We start from the raw sequence: 24007 nt of genomic DNA, 5'->3' as shown, positions 1-24007 counted from the left end.
GCAAGACTTACTAGCAGATACTATCATGAAATTTTGCAGTTCTAGACTTCTTTTTGCATCAGACAGTCTGCTCTATGGCTGAATTTGCTGGGATGGTCAGTCCTGGGCAAAATGGCATTGAAATCTGCACCACTTGTAGATGATTTTCCTTACACTGGAATGATATATTTCAAATAATTTGGAGAGCCTTTTAAATCCCTTGCCAGACTCATAGGCATCCATAACCTTTCTTCCTGAAGGCCTTAAAGAACCCTTTAGATCTTGTCACGATGACACCACACACCTCAATAACAAAGGATACACCAGACACTAGATACAAGAGGGGTATAAATAAGACAGGTTCCACCTGCACTCCATAAGCAGGTTCTAATCACTGGCACCCAGTCTTCAACACGTGATTCTGTCACGTAATGGAGGCACAGATGGAAGCAAGTGCAGGTACGACAGGTCAATAATATAACGCCCAATTTAATAATATAAAGTCCAAAGGATCAGGCAGAAATCAATACCTCAGACAAGGAAGGGTCAATAGATCAAGCAAACAGTCCAAACTAGGCAAGGGAAAGAGACAAGGTCAGGAACATGAACAAAGTGAAAACCAGATAAACAAATACGGTATCAAGGCTTGGTAATGACAGAGACAGAAGGCAACTGAGCATATACTTTGCAATTTGCTCTGTGTGTGTGAAAATCTCTTAAGAGGAGTGTGTCGGTGTGTATGTGATTGAGAACAGGTGTCTATAATCAGAACTCTGGAGCACGTGTTCGTCCTCGTGTGTGGGAAGTGTAGTTGTCATCGGTTATGGTTGTAGTTAGTGGAGTATTCTGGAAAATGGAGTCGCTGGCTTACGTTGACATGACAGATTAAAATTTTATAGATTCGAAGGTATGATAAATGTAGGGATGTACTTACTTTTTTACTCCATGTGACTGATCTGTTTTGTTTTTTTTTGTTCATTTAAAATGTGAAAATTACTACAAAATGTCAATTTTATGTGTCATTTGATAGTGTATCATCTTGATTAATAGCCACTGTTTCAAAGAGGATCAACTGTTTACTTGTTCAAATATGTCAAAAAAGCCAAGAATTTTTTTTCCACATGACTGCATTTCTCATTAGCAGTTGAATATAAAACAAACATAAGTGAACCAACAGATACAATACATAGCCAATGGTTTGTGGACACCTGACCATCAGACCCATCCATCCATCCATCCATCTTCAACCTTTGTACTGGGGGAGGAAACCGGAGCACCCGGAGGAAACCCCCACAGCACGGGAGAACATGCAAACTCCACACACACATGGCCCCAGCAGGAATCGAACCCCAGACCCTGGAGGTGTGAGGCAAACGTGCTAACCACTAAGCCACCACTAAGCGCTCCAGATCCATACAGTATGTGCTTTTTCAACATCCCATTCCAGATTTAATTCCCCTTTCCTTTTATAATAACCTCCATTTTTTTCTGGGAAGGCTTTCCACTTTTTTGGATCATGACTGTGGGGATTTATGTTCATTCCGCCACAAGAGCATTAGTGAGGTCAGGCACTCATGTCAAGCATGGAGGCCTAAGGCACAGATGGTGTTCTAATTCTTCCCAAAGGTGTTCAGTGGGGTTGAGGTCAGGGCTCTGTGTAGACGACTTGAGTTATTTCACTCCAACCTTGGCAAATCATGTCTTTTTAAACCTCACTATGTGCACAGGGGCATTGTCTTGCTGGAACATGTTTGGGCCTCTTAGTTCCAGTGAAGGGAAATTGTAATGCTACAGCATAGAAAGACATTCAAAACAATTGCATGCTTCCACCTTTGTAGCAACATTTTGAGGCTCACATATGGATGTGATGCTCACACTATGAGTCCTCACAAACTTGTGAAAACTCATGGTGTATTTCAATCTGTGCAAAATAATGCAAATCAGTGCAAAAAATTTGAGCTTTTTTGTGGGTCTTTGTATTATTCTAGTATTATTTCCAATGTTCTGTAATGCGAAATTTATCTGACAGATCAAATAAATGCAGAATAGCCAGTCAGTGTTTTACATACTACTAATGAGCTGCAAGAATAGTCACAAAAACCCTAACCCTAACCCAAGGAAATTTACCATTTTAAGGAAAAAATAAGGTAATTTTGAAATTGATGGCAGTAAGACATCTCAAAAAAGCTGGGACAGAGCCATGTTTACCACTGTGTAGCATCCCCTCTTCTTTTAACAACAGTCTGTATACGTCTGGGAACTGAGGAGACAAGTTGCTGGAGTTTTGGGAGAGGAATGTTGTCCCATTTGTGTCTGATACAGGTTACTAGATGCTCAACAGTCCTGGGTCTTCGTTGTTGTATTTTTCATTTCATGCACCAAATGTTTTCAATTGGTGAAAGGTCTGGACTGCAGGCAGGCCCATTCAGCACCCAGACTCTTCTACTACAAAGCCATGCGGTTGTAATAGATGCAATATGTGGCTTAGCATTGTCTTGCTGAAATATACCAGGCCATCCCTGAAAAAGACGTCATCTGGATGAAAGCATATGTTGCTCTAAAACCTGTATATACCTTTCAGCATTGATGGTGCCTTTCCAGATGTGCAAGCTGCCCATTCCATAGGCACTAATGCACCCCCGTACCATCAGAGCTGCAGGCTTTTGAACTGAGTGCTGATAAACAGCCGGATGGTCCCTCTCCTCTTTGTCCGGAGGATGTGGCGTCCATGGTTTCCAAAAAGAATGAAAAATTTAGATTCGCCAGACTACAGAACCGCATTTCACTTTGCCTCAGTCCATTTTAAATGAGCTTTGGCCCAGAGAAGACGGTGGAGTTTCTGGATCATGTTGACATATCGCTTGTTCTTTGCTTTATAGAGCTTTAACCAGCATTTGTTGATGGCGCGATGAACTGTGTTCTGAGTTCTGGAGGTGTTTCTGAGCCCATGCAGTGATTTCCATTGATGCAGTGCAGCCTGAGGGCCCGAAGATCATAGGCATGCAGTACAGATTTTCGCCCTTGTCCCTTGTGTACAGAGATCTCCCCAGATTCTCAAAATCTTTTGATGATATTATGTACTGTAGAGGATGAGATATTCAAAGTCTTCGCAATTTTACGTTGAGGAACATTATTCTGAAATTGTTCCACAAATTGTAGATGCAGTTTTTTGCAGATTGGTTGCCAATTAACCTAATTAGTTGTAAAATGTTCCTTCAGCTGTTTCTTTTTAGTAACACTTACTTTTCCAGCCTTTTGTTGCCCGTCCCAATTTTTTTAAGACGTGTTGCTGCCATCAAATTCAAAATGACCTTATTTATTTTCTTAAAATGGTACATTTCCTCCATTTAAACATTTTATATCTTTTCTATGTTATATTGTAAATAACCTATGGGTTTATGAGATTTGAAAAACATTGCATTCTGTTTTTACTTACATTTTACACACAGAGTCCCAACCGTTTTGGAGCTGGGGTTGTACATACACTGGATGAAAAACTGTGATATTTCGACTATTCGTACTATTTCCCTTTGCTTAATCCTGACCATATAATTCATTGTCTTTATTTCTTAATTTAAACCAGGTTCCTATTGCAGAAGTGGAAAAGAGGCCAGTGCTTTACCTTGGCTTGTTTCTGCTGGACTTGAGTGATGAGGATTTAACTGCATTGGAAAACTTGCCTCTACAGTTCTATCCAAGAGAGCATGACTGATCCTGATCACTGTGGAGAGAGATACAGAGAGAGATAGAGCCATATAATAGTTGAAACATGAGCACTACTCAATTTAACAATTTAAAGCCTTTTATTTTTACTTGAAAAAGGCCCATTGATCCACTGGCATTCATTAAAGGAATGACAGCTAAAGCAAATCAATGTCTGATGTGAAGAGTTTAGAGAATGCAAGGACCTTTACTGAGTCTGATCTGTGAATTAAAAGCACAGATGTCTGACACGTGCAAAAAATTTTTTGCTCCTGTTCACCAAGGACTACACTCTGCTTGGAAGTCAAATTCATTGTGACTACAAGACTACAAAGATGGGAAGGTCTCAAAAGAATTGCAGAATTCTCCACATCTATGATTGGTCACGTTCAGCACCCGTGTGGATTTAAGACAGTTCATTCCACACATCTAGTTACTGCGATGCATACATAACCAAATTAGTGCATCCAATACAGTATGTTTTGAAGGTCACTTGTAAGAAGCAGCATATTTACAGCAGGTTTCTCCTGATAAAATCAGCTGCAAGTGCTGTACCACAGACCTATTAAGGCATTAGAGCACCACTAAGCACACTGCATAAGGCAAGAGTCTTCAGTTGGCAAAGGGCCTGAGTGGCTACAGGTTTCTATTCCAGTCAAATAGGAATCAAAACTAATAGCATTCAAAGACCAAGATGTAATGAATCACACAAAGAGAATCAGATGTCTGCCTACTTTGTTGCAACAGAAAAAATGTTCAGTCACAATGGCTGTTTGTAAGTAATATCTTTCACATACGATCTGCTAATGTCTTATTCACCATATGTTGTGGATAAGCACTCACACAAGCACAAGCACAAGCACAAATGACTGTTGCCATCTCAACTCCTCATGTCCTTACAAGATAATAAATTACAACATTAAAAATCAAAAACTAATCTATGACTTTTTGGTCAGTAATAGGAACAGATGTGTTGGCTATTGGGACTCCCTCCACAACACAATTTGTGTGTTAGTGACTCTAGGTGTTTGCCCATTAGAAGTCCTTACAGATGCAAAAGCTACGCTGTGTGTCTTTATTTTCAGCACTCCTTAATGATATTGCACTAAGTATCATTACTCACTTAAATAATATTATAGAAAGAGAGGTAAAGTGATAAAGACCCAAGTGCACTCCAGAGCACCACTCAGATACACACACACACACACACACACACACACACACACACACACACACACACACACACACACACACACACACACACACACACACACACACACCTTTGTTTTTGGGAGGTGGTAGGAAACCAGATAGCCTGGACAAAACTCACATGGCCTCATTGAGAAGCTGTGAAACTGCACAGAGAGTAACCTGAGCTCAGGGAACCTAGAGCTGTGAAGTGGCAATGCTATTCAAGCTTTTCAAGCATTACTGTGATTTACGTGTGTGTGAGCACATATAGCATACAGTTGTGAACCATTTAGAATTGTCTATATTTCTGCATAAATATGATATAAAACATCATCAGATTTTCATCAGAAGTCCTAAAAGTACAGAATAGCTTCAACTCTGGGATGTTGGTGGGTTTCCTCACTTTAACTGCTTACTTCAGGTCCTTCCACAACATTTCTATTGGATTAATGTCAGGACTTTGACTTAGTCATTCCTAAACATTAACTTTATTCTTCCCCAACCATTCACACCGTACAATGACTTTGCTTAGGGTCATTGTCTTGCTGCATGACCCACTTTCTCTTTAGATGATGTCTTAGGTCATATTTATGTCAGAAAAAAATTCTAAACTGTCAATCAACATAGTATATCAGCTAATTTCACATATCTGCAATAACAAATTTGTTCAGTCTGGAATTTATTTAGCTTTGTTACCCATTTTATAACTCTCTTAATTAATGAATGTTCTGTCCATAATCAAATGCAAGACATCACCAAGAAATTACTCTTGTGCTGGCACAGAAATATACTCATTTGGCTTTAACTGTATCATGATGCACCCTAACCTCTTGGCCTTGAAGCACATCTCTGCTTTCCAAGTTTTACAGGCTTTACAATTAACTTACAAAACTCTTAGTCATTTGTCTGTGCAGTTAGTTGTTTTTGTATATTTGGTAACTTTTTTGCTTGAACATTCTTTTGCCTGTTTGTTTGCTTTTATTTATTCCTCAGGAATTTTAAGATTCTGAATCATCCAGACTCTAGACAATAAAAGAAAATTAATATATTATTTTAATACCTTTCGGGGCCTTTAATATTTGTAAGTATAACATTTTCCAAGATCAACTGTTTGATCTTACACAACACAACACAACTGGCTATTTGTTGGTGCACTTTGCAAAGGAAAGTCTACTTATTTGAGAATTTGAAGATAACAAGCACACAAACAGCACATAGCTTTCTGCCAGTAAAAAGTCAGTGGCTGATTAGTAGAACTGGGAGAATTCCAGGTGTTAAATTTAGACATACAATACTTGTTGCAGCATAGGCTGTGGGCAGCTCCACTCTGAGCCACATGCTCTCACACACACACACACACACACACACACACACACACACACACACACACACACACACACACACACACACACACACACACACACACACACACACACAGGAAGCCTATCGATCGCGTCCCTGCTTCCCAATACAGAAGGCAATGAATGCAGCCCTCTGAGATCCCTAATTGTTTGAATCTTTCCAGGCCGGTCACATGACAATTGACAAATATACAGGTTTACAGTTAGGCCAGACAGTTCACTGAGCCATTAATCAATATGGACAGCAAAAAAAGAAAAGAAAGGGCAGAAAAGGTCAGCTTTAAAAAAAAAAAAGAAAGACATTAGAGGAAGCCGCAAGAAAATGCGCCAAACTTTCAGATTTGTTTGCGACAGCAACAAGCCTAGATAATAGCAATGCAGCTACTGAGATAGGTGTCTATGGCACACACAGTGTGGCATTGTATAATGCTAGCTACTTTAGCAATGACTTTTGTGCAATCATTCCAGTGCAAATAATATAAATGCAAATTACCTACCGTGAAAAGGTCACAGAAGATATCTACTGCTTTAAATCATCATAAGCTTATAGCTTGACAAATTTCTAGCTAGATAGCTATCTTTCCTTCATCTTCAGTTTAGTGCTTAGTCATTTTAACATCAAGGTATTTTCAAAGCATCTCTGGGATATTTATGAATAACTGTTTTCTTAGATTCAAAATTCTTATGTGGACATCTAATTGTGGCAGATAGTTAATGTTTTTGTATTCCTTATTCATATTTGCATTGCTAGTGGCCTACCGGGGGAACCACATTGTTTAAAGATTAGCATGTTTGCCTCGCACTTCCGTTGTTGGTAATTCGAATTCTGCCTTTGTCTGTGTGCATGCGGAGTTGCATGTTCTCTACGTTCTTTGGGGGTTTCCTCTGGGTACTCCAGTTTCCTCCCCCAGTCCAAAGACATGCGCTATAGGCTGATTGGCATCCAAATTGTCCGTAGTGTGTGAATTTGTGTGCAATTGTCCTCTGCGATGGGTTTGCTACCCCATCCAGGGCATCCCCGCCTTGTGCCCTGAGTCCCTTGGGATAGGCTCCAGGCTCCCACTCGACCCTGAGTAGGATAAGCATGTATGGACAATGGATGGATGGATGGATAGTGGCCTGTGGTGTATGTTTATCAATACAGTAGTAAATGTTAAAACAACAGTTTGGTTTAAAGGAAATAAGGTGGAAATAAAGTAAGAGTTGCAAGTTTAAGCATGAAAATTTAAGTCAGACTTGTCTAAGTCAAAATATAATGTTAAGAATGATTTCATTTGAAATTAGCCATAGTCTTTTAGATTTATTTTAGGCCTGTTAATTTTTATTTATTTTCTGCATATATTTATTTAATTTGTTTTATAGTTGGTACCAACTGTGCAATATCTTTGAAAATAAATAGTCAAAAGACTTTAAACTGTGGATTTGTCATTGCTGACATCCCACGTCTACATAACATGTGATGCTCAGCACATTTTATGTGAGCCACTAAAAAGGCTAACACATCCACTGGCCGGTTGACTTTCCAAATGCAGCTTGTTTGTTCATGTCATAAAAATGTCTATTTAAGTGAAAGCAGATGAGGCTTAATCATTTGGTTTTGATAATATGAGCTGGACTCAGGTGAAGCCTTTGGCTGTATACTGGCTCCCACAAAAACAGTAGTACAGAGTGATTTTTACTTTCATGGAGGTGGAAGCAAGGAGGTCAGATATTAATCAAGACAAACAAAGTTGATGTTCATAAATATGGGAGTATTTGGGTGCTTATACGGAGCTGAATGAGATTCATTTACTGCATTTATTCATTTATTTTCAGTGAAGTCAAAGCGACAGTAGTTTAAATTGCTTTAAACTGCTTTAAGTCTGTTAAGAAAATAATGCGGGTAGGTGCAAACAAAAATAATAACTGAGGACATGGATAACATTGGTAAAAATTTCTGCAGAAGTATAAGGGGTTAGTTAGAATTCCTTTGGGAGAACAGGATTGGTCAGAATTCCTTCTGGCATACTGCTTGGATACTGCTTCCTAATCTGGCATACTGCTTGGATAATGTAAAATGGTTATCCACTACTGGTAGAGGAAGGAATGTGTAAGGACATGGTAAATGGTCTGTACTTATATAGCGCTTTTTTTACCTTAGTGGTTCTATAAAGCGCTATACACTGATTTTCAGTCACCCATTCACACAGACACAACAAACCAGTGGAAGCAGAGCTGCCATGCATGGAACTAACTGGCCAGTGGGAGAAACTTGCGGTTCAGTGTCTTGCCCAAGGATGTGGAGAGGGGACTCGAACCGCCAACCCTAGGATTAGTGGACAACCCACTTGAGCCACATGATGTCATGAAGTCATGATAACAACACTATATATAAGAAAATGTCAAAGAACAAGAATTTAAAATGGCATGTGGATTTTAACTGGCATTATGTACTCTACGTCATGTGATTTTAAGTGCGCTCCAGTCTAATTTGAAAGCCTGGAAATTATGTGAAAATACAGAAGACTACTGTGGTAAACATTCTAATTGATTTCATGTTGTTTCTATTCCTGAACCATTCCAAATATGCGACTGTACTCTCCCATTTCAGTACTCATGAAAACTCTTCAATGTCAGTAAAAAAAAAAAAAAAAAGGGTTAGTGAAGGATAACTTTAGTTTTGCTGCGTCTTTTTTCAAAATTTGTGATGCAGTTAGTGGAGTTTTTTTTTCTTCTTTTTTTCTTTTTAGAAAACTACTGAATTAGCAAAACTGCAATTGCACAAAATTGTTTTGCACGGTCTTTCGCAGAGATGTTTGTTGGTAAATGAGACCTTTTAGCCATACCGATGTTTGATGCACAGGAACTGAAGGGAGCTTTGGCTGAATGTACATTGTGATGATGTCACATGGCACGTTGTGATGATGTCACAAAACGTCTTGTCCAAAATCTGCTGTAATTTTCAAAAAAATTGCAAGCTCCTGCAAATATTGTGGAGTTTCATTGATTTTGCGTTAATTTCTGCGATTGCAAAATCCTCAAGGGACTGCTTTAGGGTGGACATACAGTGATTTTAATCTCTGAGAAAATGCAATATTTTCAACCAAATAAATTAGTTTACTGCACATCACAATGTTGTGTGTCTGGTCTGCACCCAAGGCAGCCCTGTAGAGACTACTGGGTAACCCGAATACAGTACAGCAATTTGAAAACACAACTAACTTTCCAGTCAATTGAGTAAAGCCTAAGGGTTTGTTCAGGCACAGAAAATGTTGTGCTTAGACTAATTGTTCTTGAATGACTGTCTGTGGTTTTCCCTATTTTGCCTGCTGGCCTAATTTTTCCCCCAATTAGACTGTTCAAGGCAGACAGACATCAGTGTGATGTTATTTAATTACACACGCTTAGTGCCACTGTTTCATTTTCCTTCTTTAGACATGATTGCAGTATTTCTGCAATGTGGAGAAAATAATATATCATTTAAAATTAAAAAATCAGTCACCAGGCTAATACTGGTACTTTATCTGTATAAGACCACCACATCGCTGTTGAATTTTTTTATTTGATTGGTCAGAAGGTGTTTATTAATTTTCTATAATAGCAGTTCTGACAACAGTGATGGCTGTAATTCGAATGATTTAAAGGTTTATATTAATGTGCTTATTAATGACATTTATTTAACATTTATGGAACAAATCTCCAGTGTCAATAAGTTTTCTACTATGGGAGAGACTTTCCATTTTCTCTGTAACATGAAAAGTTTTGTCTTACTAACTTCAAGGGAGAGGAAAAAAGAGGCTGGTAAAGGAATGACTGGTTATATTTGCAATAATGAACGTGACGTACAGTGTAACTACAAATGGTTAAAAAGTACAATTTGAATTTCATTAATAAAAAAAAATCAGTGGCAAATTCACTATAGTATAAAAGGCAAACCACTGTGTTAACAAACACTTCAGAACATGCTGTAATAAGTAGATAATCCACTGCAGCATCATAACACACTCTTACCACAGTCATACCACACAGTCTTAGCTTGTTTTCCTATAACAGCATGCCCCAGTATGTTTTATTCCTTACAGAAACAATTTCATGAGAAAAGTCTTATCTCAATTTCACAGTATGGGTCAAAACAAATTACAGAAAGCATAACATCTCAACCATAAAAAGAAGATAATAGCAGTATTTCATGGTTTACTGTCTATCCGGAGCTTTAGGCTATCAAATGAAAACTTTAAATCCGTCCACTAATGAAAGGAAGTCAATCTTTGGTGGTAAGAATAGACTTAATGATGTGGATGATACTAACAGAAATAGACATGTGACAGATTTGGAAACAAAAATTTACTAGCACATTAAAGTCTGGACTAAATAGTGCCGATGCCAAAATAGACTGACATTTCAACCCCCATTGAGCATCCTGTGACAACACAGCATGTGACATGCCTTCAAATACACAATATAAATTATGATTAGCCAAAAAAAAGGGAACATTTAACAGTTGTCTGTTATGTTTGACAAGTTTAAGATGAACTGAACCCCAATCCCAAACCCAAATCATTGGTATAATATCCCAAAAAATTGAAACATGATCCACAATCTTTTTTCCAAGATGAAAACTAATCAGTACGTAATTAATAATGCACCTTCCTGAAATAAAAAATATAAAAAATATAATGAAATCTAATGGCATTATCCTTAATAAATAACACAATGTGAGAACGTACGGAGCCCCTAAAGGGACATGGTGGTGGAAAAAAATTGGGATGGGATAAAAATATATTTTTTTAAACTTTTGCATTTCCCCAAGAAACTTTTGTGTTCCCTAGCAAAACCTGTTATGAGTTCGGTCAAACACTTCCTGTTTATTTTCCTGCTGGTAGTGGTTCAGACAGCTCCACAGATTCACAATGGAGAGGTTCATAGAGTTTTATTTTGAACTTGGACTCAAATATAAAGAAATGCGGTCTGTGCTTAGTTCAAGGCACAGTTTTGACGTAAATGAAAGACACATGAAAAGGATATTACACGAAAGAGCATTTTCGATTAAAAAATTACTCAAGTCATGCTGTGAAGATACAAGACTCGCTAGCCGTCTCAGGTCCGGGAGATCTCTTATGGATCCGGAAGAGGAGCCGGAGACGAGTGCTGCTATCTCTTGCTCTGTCTTCTGGGTCCGGCTCACTGCTGGAGCTTGCATTACAACTCCTCCTTCCGCTATGGAAAGCCAAAAAAAAAAAACACAAAAATAATAGTAATAATTCCTCTCTGACAACGAGGAGCCAGAAGGATGTGCTAAAAACTGAGAGAATCATATAAAGAGCTGCTTGAAGTGATTACTAAGGCTGGATGAGCTTTTTTCTCCCCAGTGAAAGTAAATCCCTCACACTACAGAAACTCCCCTTTCTTCCAGAAGTGCATGACAAAATATCAGGCTTCTGGGGGAAAACCATGCATAAGCCATATTTATAACCCCACGATGACGGACGATTCGGCCATTGTGGGGAATGAACGGCATGGCTATTTAGCTATGCTGAAGGTGGAGGAGGCGCTTGCAAGCTACCTCTCTCCATCGATGGCAGGTAATTTGGGGGGCCGGCTTTGCCATCCAAGTCACTGTGTAAGGCCACCATGGCATTGATGGGTAAGGCCTATGCAGTAGTAGTCTTGCTTGAGGGTCACTTCAGACAGTGACAGTGTTGCAGGCCTACCAAGCAGACCTGTTGAGTGAGCTCAACATATGGCAGCATTCAGCCAGTTCCTTCCCTGTTGTGTCGAGTTCACCCGGGCATCCACGAGTGGAGCCTGGGCCAGCGCTAGTGTGAGGGAGACACTGAAGGCGAGTATGGCAGCCCGCCAACCAGGGGAACCCGGGCAGCCACAGTTGCGGCCTGCTACTAGGCCTGATCTGAGAATGGTCATAAAGGACAAGCAGACAAAGAGCAGCGGTTCTGAGGCGCCATGGAGGGACGTATGATCGGACATGAGGTTGTTAGGGCAGTTAGCCCCCAGTGCTACTGTAGGGCCTCCCCTAGTCAAGGCTGTCCAAAGTTTTCAGTGTTCTCTGGTCAGCGAGCTGTGACAGGGCAACAAAAATCTGATGCTTTCCCTCCAAAAGAATGTGGAATAGTTAACGTCACTAAAAGACCGTCTGGCAGCATGGAAACTACTGACAAATGTGTCTCCATGGGTTCTGTCTATCGTAGAAAAGGGTTACTGGGTCCAATTTAGAGCTCGATACCCCCGGTTCAAAGGTGTGCTCACCACAGTATTCAGCATAGACCAGAGCCTGACAATAGCACAGAAATGAAGATCCCTCTTGGACAAAGGGGCCATAGAACATGTACTCTGTTCCCCGAGGGAAGGAGGGTTTTACAGCCGTTATTTCCTGGTCCGCAAAAAATAGAGGAGTATGCGGCCAATTTTAGATCTGCATCATCTGAACTGTACTCTTTGGACATACAGGTTCAAGATGCTGACACCCAAACTTATCGTGCCACAGATTCAGTTTGAGGACTCGTTTGTGACGATAGATCTAAAAGGTGCATATTTCCACATAGAAATATCGCTAGCTTTTAAAGTGCATGGATGTCATTCTGGCTCCATTGTGACTTCAGGGCATCCGTGTACTAAACTACCTGGACGACTGGTTAATTCTAGCACGATCCAGAGAACTGGTGATTCAATATCGAGATGTTGTTCTCGCCCACATGAAGAGCTTGGGGCTCAGGTTGAACCTCAGAAAAGTATGCTTTCTCCAGTGCAGTGGACAACTTTTCTAGGGGTTATAAGGATTCTACTACGATGAGGGCGTTTCTATCCCCAACATGCGTAGGGTCAATCCTATCAAAATTGAGCAAGATAAAGCTGGATCTTGGCATCCCGTCCAGTCTCTATGGGAGACTATTGGAGCTTATGGCTACAGTAGCCTACATCATACCATTGGGCCTATTGCACAGGAGACCGTTTCACTGGTGGCTGAGAAGTCGGGGTTTCGTCCAAGGATGAAACCTCTGAGAGTAATCAGTGTCACGCAGCAATGCCTACGTGCTCTGAGAATTTGAGTGTCCCCAGTTTCTAGCCTTGAGTCACACTTTATGGGTGTCTCCTTAGAGCAAGACGGTAAAGACAGACACCTCCCTCGCGGGATGGAGTGCGGTCTTATACAGCTGTCCAGCTAATGGTCTCTGGAGCGGCCCTCATCTGAAGCGGCATATAACTTGCCTAGAAATATGGGCCATATTTCTAGCACTGAAATTTCTTCTTCCTCAATTGAGAGGTCACCATGTGTTTACAGACAACACAGCGGTGGTCTCATATATTGACCACCAGGGAGGATTATGTCCGTGCCCACTGTTCAGGCAGGGGCAACTAATTCTTCTCTAGGCAGAGGGAAAGTTTTGTCAGTGAGTGCAATGTACATTCTGGGCAACTGGTATGTTGGGGAGACATCCTGTTGAGGCAGGGGCTGAGGCCCAGGGATTGGTGGGTCCATCCACAAGTGGTGGAGTCCATATGGTGGAGGTTTGGCCAAGCAGGACTGCATGTGTCCGCCTCCGAGGAGACAACACACTGCCCGCTGTGGTTCGCCCTCACTCCTCCCGCTAGTCGCCATGGTGCACATGTGGCCAAGGTCACATCTGTACGCTTTTCCCCTGATCGCTCTGCTCCCACAAGTTCTAGCGAGACTTCGCCAAGACAGCCTTCATCTGCTGCTAGTAGCACCTTATTGGACAGCTCGAATATGGTTCTCAGAGATAATATCCCTGCTAGATGGCACTCCTTGGGAGATTCCCATCTGCAGGGATGCACCGTAGACCCAGTGAACTGCGCAATAGCTACAGTCCTGGAGTTCTTACAAGAACGTTTCTCAGCGGGGTGGGCTCCTTCTACAATCAGGGTTCATGTGGCCGCCGTTTTGGCCAGCCACGCCCCTGTTCATGGAGCCTCTGTGGGGCAACGTCCTCGACCTTCGAGGTTTATGCATGGTGTCAAGTGGCTGAGGCTCATCTGCAGGCCGCGCATACCTTCCTCGGACCTTCCTGTGGTCCTGGAAGGTCTGTCAGGTGCCCCATTTGAGCCCTTAGAGTCAGCCTCCTGAGAAGTTTCTGACTCTAAAGGTAGCTCTCTTCTCTTCTTCTCAGCTCTCTTCTGCTGGCCCTGACATCTCTCATGCGAGTAGGAGATCTGCAAGCTCTCTCAGTTGCCCCTTCCTGCCTTGACTTTACCCCTGGATTAGCCAAGGCCTTCCTGTATCCTAGGCTGGATTATATTTCTAAGGTAACTGCATCTGCTGCCCAGTCTGTGGTGTTGCAGGCTTTCTGCCCTCCTCTGTTCCTCACACTGGAATAAGAGAGAATGCACCTGCTGTGTCCAGTAAGGGCTCTCTGTACTTACATCCACCTCTCCAGCCAGTGGTGTAAGTCGGAGTAGCTGCTGGTCTGCGACTGTAGAGGTGATGCTGTGTCAAAGCAGCACTTCTCTAATTGGATAGTGGAAGCAATCTCTATCGCTTATGAGGTGCGTGGTCTCGCTACGCCTCTGGGCATAAGGGCTCATTCCACTAGTGGGTTCGCCTCCTCGAAGGTTTTGTCCAACAGGGTATTCTTACAGGATGGGTGTGCTGCTGCAGGGTGGTCTATGCCACACACATTCATTCGATATTACAGCCTGGATATTCATTCCACCCCGGGCTCGAGTGTCTTGCAGTGACTTCGGGCTTGGATCTTTTTGAACAGGCCGTACCCTCGGTATGACGGACTGGGTATTCTCATTCCCATAATGTTATGCTAAATGCAACATCTCGTTCCCTTCTCAGGGAACAGGGTCACATGCGTAACCCAGATGTTTTTTTCTATAGCAAAATAGCCTCTGACTCATACTCATAGCTCCGACTCACCAACAGAAACAGCAATCCTCACAGGAAGGCACCAGTGTCTCAACATGTACTGTGGCTAGCTACATTAACTAGTAGCTGTTCTTAATGATTATAGTAGCTATTGTTTTAAATGAACAATTCTCTGTTTGGAATAATATTAATGAATAAATTGAGCTTCATTCAGTGATGTACATCAGAACTCGTAAATCAATGCTATTGGTCACCCTTTACTTCTGTCTCGGTGTTTTACAAAATCTTAACCACTGAAAAGTAATTAGAAATGAGCATTTAAGTGCTTTATTTTATTTATTTTTTAAAAATCTTTTTGAACCCCTCCAAGGTTCAAAATCACTCCTACGACCTTGAATCACACACACACTCATCAGACAATTTAAAGATGCCAATTAGCCTACGTCTCTGGGCAAGGAAACCGGAGTACCCAAAGGAGAACATGCAAACTACACACACACAAAGCAAAGGCAGGAATTGAACCACAACCTCAGGGGTGCAAGGCAAACATGCTAACCACGAAGTCATTGGCAACTGCAGAATAATAAGCTAAAGTCAAACATCATGTTGCTTACCAGTACGAAGAGTAAGTCACTTGTTTATGAAAATTGAGTTTTAGACATGATGTTTTTGTTTTCCTCATAATTAAATGTATCTTAATATCATTTGTAAAAACAGGTCTTGTTGTCTTTATAACAGAAGTGTTAAGATTTCATTTTAAGGGTTTTCACTTTTTAAACCTTGCAAATGCAGTTCATGGTGTGCATTATTATAAAAGTAGATCAAACAGTAAGCTATGAAGTTTGCCTGGGATTTTGTTGAGGCTCTTCATGTGCCTTCAATATGAAGTTGTCAGAGGAGAAACTCAGGCTCAGCTTTAAGCATAAGGATTAATCTGAGGAGTCTGAATTATTCATATTGCTTAGTCTATAAGAAAAATAGTTGCATAACACATATGTTATAACTCCTTCCCTATCTTCAGGAAGGAGACTAGCAACAGATTTACAGTGTACCCTCGCACAAGTCTAAATCAAGGTTTTCTATTTATATTTATTTACTGGCATGTTACCACTACATTACTTTGATCATTTTTCAATTATTGTCATTTATTATATTTTAGCCACTTTCTGTTACATACTTTTTTCTGTCAATGCTAGTCATTATAATTATTGGCCTATTTTACAATGTTATTTTTGACTACCTTTTATTTCTTTATTTCTGTTTACCCCCACTTTTCTAGCTGCATTTAAAATGTATAAAATGTCTCAGACCTTCAGTTTTACTTTACAGTTTCAAATAATAGTAAAAATAATAATTCCTTTAATGGGAGGATGTGCTACTTTTGGTAGACATTAAGGAAATTCCAGGTTAACATACAATACAGGAAATTATTCTTCAGGATATGTTTTTTCTTCTCTTTCCAAACGCCGTCTTCACATACTTTGCAAGACTTTATAATAGGAAATCATTGTAACTGTTACAGGATTAATTAATTGCAATAAGCATGGATATAATACAGTTAAAGTGCAGATGCCTGGGAATGTTGAGACAATGAAGCACTGTTTAGGAAAAGTGTGAGTGGGGCCTCCTCACTGGTGCACTAGGAATGCATAAATGATTTTATAAGTATATTATGATCAAAATGCAAGGGTGTCATGATGGCAGAGCAGGTAGAGTTATCCTTTCTGTTCATTATGAGAGAGGTGTGAGTTTACTAAATCTACAGTCCCGTCCAAGAGATTCTTCCAGGCTGATAATGACCTAGAAGTTGAACTGTCATGTTAGCAGTCTCTGCCCTTGTGGACAGCCACCATCTAATCCTCAGGCCAACTTTTCATCTACCTCTCGACCTCATGGGCATTATTTACAGACCTGTTGCCCCAGAAATGATGTGCTGCTGCTACCTCGACATCACCATACACCTTCCTCTGGTTCTATAAGGTCACATTCCCAGCAGCATGAGTGTGGCAGTCATTTCCAAGAACCTTTCAGGGTAGCCTTAAGGTGAATCCTGTTCCTCATGACATTGTTGGCATACACTATCCAGGTGTTTCACACCACCCTTGGTGGTTGGGAGTGGTGTGGATCTATGAACTCCAGATTACAGCCAGGGATCCTTGTTATTCAGAACTGGCCCTGGCTTGACATGAAAGATCCAGGGACAGATGCATGCATGCAGATTTTTTATTTATTTATTATTATTTCCCTGAGAGAATTCTTAAACTGCTTCATCATCAACTACATGAACAAGATTTTGGCTACAGTCTGTAGGAACAAAGAGTAGAAATGGACCGATCAAAAGTAGAAGCAATCACTTCCTGTCCAATCCCACTCCTAAACTACCAAAGAGCTGCAGAGATTCCTGGGGTTTGCAAACTTCTACCTGCATTTTTATTTGAGTTGTCAGTTCCATAGCAGCACCCCTAACATCACTTCTAAATGGAAAAACAAAAGCCTTAAGTGGTCTGAAGCAGTCAATTGTGCTTTTCAACTGCTCAAAACTTGGTTTTACCACCACTTCCATACTCCACCACCCTGACACGTTACTGTTTATAGTGGAGGTCCACACATCCTAGAATGTGGTAGGAGCTGTCTAGCCACAATGCCATGGTAACACTGACAAAATACACCCATGTGCTTTCTTTTCTAGAAATCTATTGCTGGAGTTGCTCGCCATCGAAGCTGCCCTGGAGCAATGGAGACACTAGTCATTCCTGATTCTCATAGATCACCATAACCTGGAATATGTAAAATCAGCTGTATTTCCAAGCAGGGTGGCCACACTTCCTCACCTGTTTTCACATCACCTTTGACATCAAAAGAGCCCAACAGGAAGGCCCAATCCCAGAAGTTTGCCCCAGTGCATGAGGAATAAGGTCCGACAATCGGTCCACAACTCGCTGAGTTCTGGACATCCTGGTATCCAATGGTATCCAATGTAAGACCCCAGTGGTAGCGGGGGTCAGCGCTTGTGGACCAATTGTTGGAGCTCAGTGGTAGCTCAGTGGTTAAGATTTTGGACTACTGATCAGAAGGTCGTGAGTTCAAATCCCAGCACTGCCAAGCTGCCACTGCTGCTGGGCCCTTGAGCAATTACAGAAATGTAAGTCGCTCTGGATAAGGGCATCTGCCAAATGCCATAAATGTAAATGTAAGCAGAGGTTAGTGGAAAACAAAGTCTGGTGGCAGTTTCTGGCTTTCAACAAAGTCTGTTGAAAACTTTGTTAAAACTTGTTCAGTATGTGCCCAGTCTTGCAGCTCATGCCAACTGCTTGAAACTCTACCCATCCCATGATGACCCTGGTCCACATAGCCCTCAGTTTCATCACAAAACACAGAACAAAATACATTAACCATCATTGTCTGTTTTTCCAAAGCCTGTTGCACTGTGTCTCTCCCCAAGATCCCCACTGCCATGGAAACAGCCAAAGTCATCTTTAAAAACGTATTTAAATATTATGGGCTGCCTAAGGACATGGAATCAAATCAGGGAGTTCAGTTCACCTCGTGAAGGTGGCACGCTTTCTGTCTTAACATAACTGTCAGTCTGTCCTCAGGTTACCACTCCCAGTCCATTTTTGGATTGGGGACACAGTGTATATTAAATGGTAAATAGCGCACTTATATAGCGCTTTTATCCAAAGTGCTTTACACTGTGTCTCATTCATCCATTCACACACACACACTCACACACCAATGGTAGCAGAGCTGCCATGCAAGGCGCTAGCTTGCCATCAGGGTTCAGTGTCTTGCCCAAGGACACTTCGGCATGTGGAGTCACGTAGGCCAGGAATCGAACTGCCAACTCTACAATTAGTGGACAACCCGCTCTACAACCACAGCCACAGTTTTATTAAAACTCTTTGAAATGGATCTTCACCATGTTCTCAAGTCCTCTTTGTTACAAATTTTTTGATAATGGTATGCTTTTTATTTGGTTAAAGTTAAAGCAGTAGTCATATAGAAAAAGACCGATTGTTACATCAAAACACCAATATATGAGAGTGAGTCAAATGAAAAACTTAAACATAAATTAGACTTGAATTGATTTTTTTTTTTTTAGAGGAATCCAGGCATTCATGACTTACATGACACATAGAAGCTTACTTGTGATGCAATGTTTTCCACAACTTCAGTCTGTGGATTTTTGTGTTCCATTACTTTCCATTATTTTTGCTACTTTGTGGTTACTAAAAACATGGCAACAAATAGCCGGATGCTCGGTTCAGCATCTTCCCCCTCCTTATTCTCTAAATACATACAGTGCTATGGGCTGACTTGCTCGATTAGCCATGAAACAGAAAAAATGATGCCATTTTTTCATATCTCCAAACAGAACAACTTTTAGGAATAAAGTGTTATTCACCCAGAATCCTGATGCACAGTGAGATAGTGATATAGTAAGATAGTGAGATAGAATGTGACATTACTTTATAATCCTCAATAAAATAATAATTTTAGTTTGATTATAATGTTGAAAAACAGTGAGGCACAAGATGCTAATGCAGGGTAATGCATTGTTAGTATTAATACTATTGCTTCCACACACCTGGATATATTACAGGGCATCAAACACACACCCATTTGCACACTCATTCACACCTTCAAGCAATATAGCTTAGCCAATCTACCTAATGGCATGTTTTTGGGAGGTGGAGAACCTGGAGCAACCCCATGCAGACAGAGGAAGTGCATGCACAAATGCCAAGAAAGAATGCATATGTATATTTCCATTCTCTTCTGTGGATAATTACAAAGAAGGAGTTTTTCCCCCCCAAGCTGAAAAACACAAATAACTACTGAATTAGTGGGTTGATGTTTTTCTTTTGTTCTCCTGTCAATCAGTGAAAATCCTCTATATAATTTTCCCCTAGCAGACATAGACAGCTCTGTCCATTAAGGCATCATATAGACTGCTGCTCTTGCTGTGTCAGAGATGCGTATTACACTCAGAGAAATGCACTGCCCTCTAACTGCCCTCTTCTACATACATGAGCTCACAGACCCCTGCAATTGGCTGGTGCCTCTGTGATTGACAGGGGAAAGACGAATGCCATCCCTCCCACACAGAGAGCACAGACAGTTATGTTTCCTGGCCATGGATGTCTGTTGCCGTGTCAGAATACTCCCTACAATAGGGCAAATGCTTTTCTTTTGTGGGAGCAGTGGAATTTGTGTTTTGACAAAAAAAAAAGGCTAAAACTGTTATGGTAGGAGAAGAGAAGTTTGTACAAGTAAGGCCACAGTTATTAAAACTCATGCACAGGGAGTTAATAAAAATGAATTCATATCGATGACTTTTGAGTTGTTAAGTGAGAGTTTCTACAGCCACCTCCTATACATGTCCTCCCAGCGCCACATGCACAAACTAACACACGCTGTCATTCACATCTTGATGTTTCCTATAACAGACAAAATCCTGATGTATCCTTATTTTTAAGCAGCTTGAAACTCTTCATAGTATACTTTATTTAAATTAATCTTGTTTGGAACATAAAGACAAAGATGAATCTCATTTATAATGATAGAATTGATCATGAAATCGTATGGAAATAAAAGTTAGAGTAAAATTTTAAAAATTCAATCATCCACCATATGTGAAAGAGAATCTGTCAAAGCTCAAAGCTGTCATATGATGAGTACCTGACATTAATATTACATGCACTCACCCTTTATTAGGAACACCTGTACACCTGCACATTTATGCAGTTATCCAATCAGCCAATCATGTGGCAGCAGGTCAAGAGCTTCAGTTAATCTTCACATCAAACATCAGAACAGGGGGAAAATGTGATCTCTGTGACATTAACCATGACCTGCTTGTTGGTACCAGATGGGCTGGTTTGAGTATACTGCTGATCTACTGAGACTTTCACACACAACAGTCTCTAGAGTTTACACAGAATGGTGTGAAAAACAAAAAAAAAATCCTGTCTGCAGATCTGTTCAACAAAGAAACACTTTGTTGAACAACCAAACTGGTTTGATCTGAAAGGAAATCTAAAGTAACTCAAATAAGCAATTTTTTTTACCCGTGGTGAGCAGAAAAGCACCTCAGAATGCACAACATATCAAATCTTGAGGTGGATGAGCTACAATAGCAGAAGATCACATCAGGTCCCACTCCAGTCAGCCAAGAACATGAACCTGAGGCTATCATGGGCACAGACTCACTAAAATTGGACAATTGAAGAATGGAAAAGACCAGGTGATTTTTTTTTCTAATCTTCAACAGTCCAGTTTTGCATGTTCTCCCTGTGTCCACATGGGTTTCTTCTGGGTTCTCCAGTTTCCTCCCAAGAATTAATAGCTCGGAATGTCTATTCTTGGTTTGAGCCCTGGGTTTCACCTGTGACGACTGCATTTGTTGATAAAATAGATAAACCAACATAAAGGCCAGAGAGCTGTCTATGGGAGAAAAGCAAACCACTGGTGTACTAACAACCAGACAATGAACAGGTCAGCCAAGGAATACAACAGCAGTTGATGACAGAAACATTGTGAGCACTGTGAAGAAAAACCCCAAAACAACAATCAGTGGCATCAACATCAACTTTCACAGGGCAGGGGTGAAGGTATCACAATGCACCATTTGAAGCAGATTTCGAGAGAAGAAATATGCCATACTTCTTATAGGCCATACCACAAGATGCAAACCACTCGTCTGCCGTATAAATCAGAAAGCCAGACTGAAATTCACAAAGAAATAAGAGATGAGCCAAAAAAGTTCTGGAACCAATATCAACCTCTGTGGAAAAAGAAAGGATTTACTCATGATCCAAAACACAAGAGCTCATCGGTCAAGCATAGTGTAGGTAGTGTCATGGCTTGGGCTTGCATGGCTACATTTGGAACGGGCTTAATAATCTTTATTGATGATACAACTTATTATGATAACCGCAGAAAGAATTCAGAAGTCTACAGAAACATGCTATCTGTCAGTTTACAGAGAAATGCATCCAATGTTATCGGGAGGAACTTCATCATGAATCAAGACAATGACCAAAAACACACTGGCAACACAACAAAGGACTTGGGGGGGGGGGTTGGAAGGTCTTATTCTGGCCAAGCCAAGCACCAGACCTTTAATCGATTTGAGCTTGTATTTCACCGACTGAAGAAGAGACTGAAGAGAGAAACCCCCACAAAATAAGGAACAATTGAATAAGCTGTGGTACAAACATGGAAAAGCATCACGCTTTACTTAAAGACTATCTGTTCCAGTAGTTTTGCTCATCTAAAAATTGGGTTGTCTGCCTCCAAAGGTGCCATGTTCTAAGTTGGGCAGTGGTAGCTCAGCATTAGGCAGTGGTAGCTCAGCAGTTAAGACATTGGGCTACTGATCAGAAGGTCATGAGCTGCCATTGTTGCACCCTTGAGCAAGGCCTTCAACCCTCAACTGCTCAGATGTATAAATGAGATAAAGGTACGTCCCTCTGGATAAGGGTGTCTGCCAAATGGCATACATGTAATGAAAGTTGTTTAGCACATCTAGATGTAACTATCAGGTAATGAAATTCTGATCAATCATCTCATATTCATCTTTTGATCTCAGACCCAAATGTCTCCAGTGTATAGCAACAATGAAAGAGTTGGCCTTAATGTTCCAATACTTTTGGATGGGACCATAGAAGTTAATGTGTAGCAAGTCATGCCTCTTTTCTGTTTTCAGTGGTTGCCACGCAGAACCATCATTTGTGGGCCCAGACTTGCAGATGCAATGAAACCAATTGACTATATTGAATTTTCAGTAAAAGAATAGTTTTAATAAAACAAACATGTGGGCTAAACATATTGCAGGAGCAGCTGCAGTACCCAGTGATTAAAACTGAAAATCAACACACAAACCTAAACTGCAGTGTGTATAAGTTTAGCCAAAAGCGATCTTTTCTCATAACTTGCTACAGAGGAATATTATTTAACATAGCATTTTTATCATAACTCACATCAACATTACTGCCAAATGTTGCTCTCCTGACATTGATAATGACGTGATTGAGTTATTTGCAAGCATTGTGTCAACTATGCTGAGCAACATTGATGAAATATTTTAACTGTTAGTAACTGCTGTTACCAACAATTATTCTTCAGTCTTGGGCAAAACAGGTGACCCTGACCTGACCTTCAACAATCCTGCCAAAGTCAAAAAATCACAGTTTTATTTGTATAGCACTTTTAACAATGGACATTGTCTCAAAGCAGCTTTACATATAAACATATAAACACAGGAGTGTGTAATTAATCCCTACTGAGCAAGCCGGTGGTGAGGAAAAACTCCCTAAGATGATATAAGGAAGAAATCTTGAGAGGAACCAGACTCAGAAGGGAACCCATCCTCATCTGAGTAAATATGTTCAGAAGGTATGTAACAAACTCATGCCCTTTAGGTATAAACTGGAAACACCAACAGCAATATTTTTAAAAATGCTACATGAAGCACTGTAGTAAAAATACATTTTTCCCTCAGGAACCTCGTTTCCGTGTCATCAGTGATATCCAACCACCTGTTACACATGACTTTTCAATGCCCTTTTGTTGCAGAAGGGCCACTAATGCATACCTGTTCTGTTCTTTTTGGTTTCATTATGAACATATTTTCCAGATTTACACAAAATTGTCAAAACAAGAACAAAACACAGCAGAGGTGACTGGGGAAAGGAGTTTAAACATGTGTGCCTGGTTGGTTGGGGGGGGGGGGGGGGGGGGGGTTGCGTGTGTGTGTGTGTGTGTACCCATATCAAGAACTTTAACAGCAAAGCTTTTTCAAAGTGTTTTTCACCAGCTAACTAGACCCAATGATATCCTCTCCTGCATCCCTAAAAGCTACATCTTTGATGTAGCTGGTACAGGACTCAGCTGCATAAGATCAAGAGATTAAAGCACAGCTGACCCAAGTCCAAGTTCTCAC

The 24007-nt window shown here is 40.7% G+C and overlaps 1 protein-coding gene across 4 annotated transcripts in view; it reads right to left on the bottom strand.

Moving 5' to 3' along the window:
* The window catches only part of ltk (leukocyte receptor tyrosine kinase), an 83977-nt gene that overhangs the window by 55460 nt on the left and 4510 nt on the right, over positions 1-24007 (bottom strand). For 3 of the 4 annotated variants that reach the window (XM_047157596.2, XM_047157594.2, XM_047157595.2), the window contains exons 2-3: positions 11271-11429; positions 3602-3700 (exon numbers count right to left, since the gene is read on the bottom strand). In XM_047157596.2, the coding sequence (XP_047013552.1) occupies positions 3602-3700; positions 11271-11429 (258 nt within the window). The remainder of the gene's footprint in view (positions 1-3601; positions 3701-11270; positions 11430-24007) is intronic. The other variant, XM_017477193.3, reaches the window with a different exon arrangement.

This window comes from Ictalurus punctatus, chromosome 9 (genome assembly GCF_001660625.3).
Source record: "Ictalurus punctatus breed USDA103 chromosome 9, Coco_2.0, whole genome shotgun sequence".
In the NCBI taxonomy this organism is placed as follows: domain Eukaryota; kingdom Metazoa; phylum Chordata; class Actinopteri; order Siluriformes; family Ictaluridae; genus Ictalurus; species Ictalurus punctatus.
This window is presented reverse-complemented; position numbering and strand designations above follow the sequence as displayed.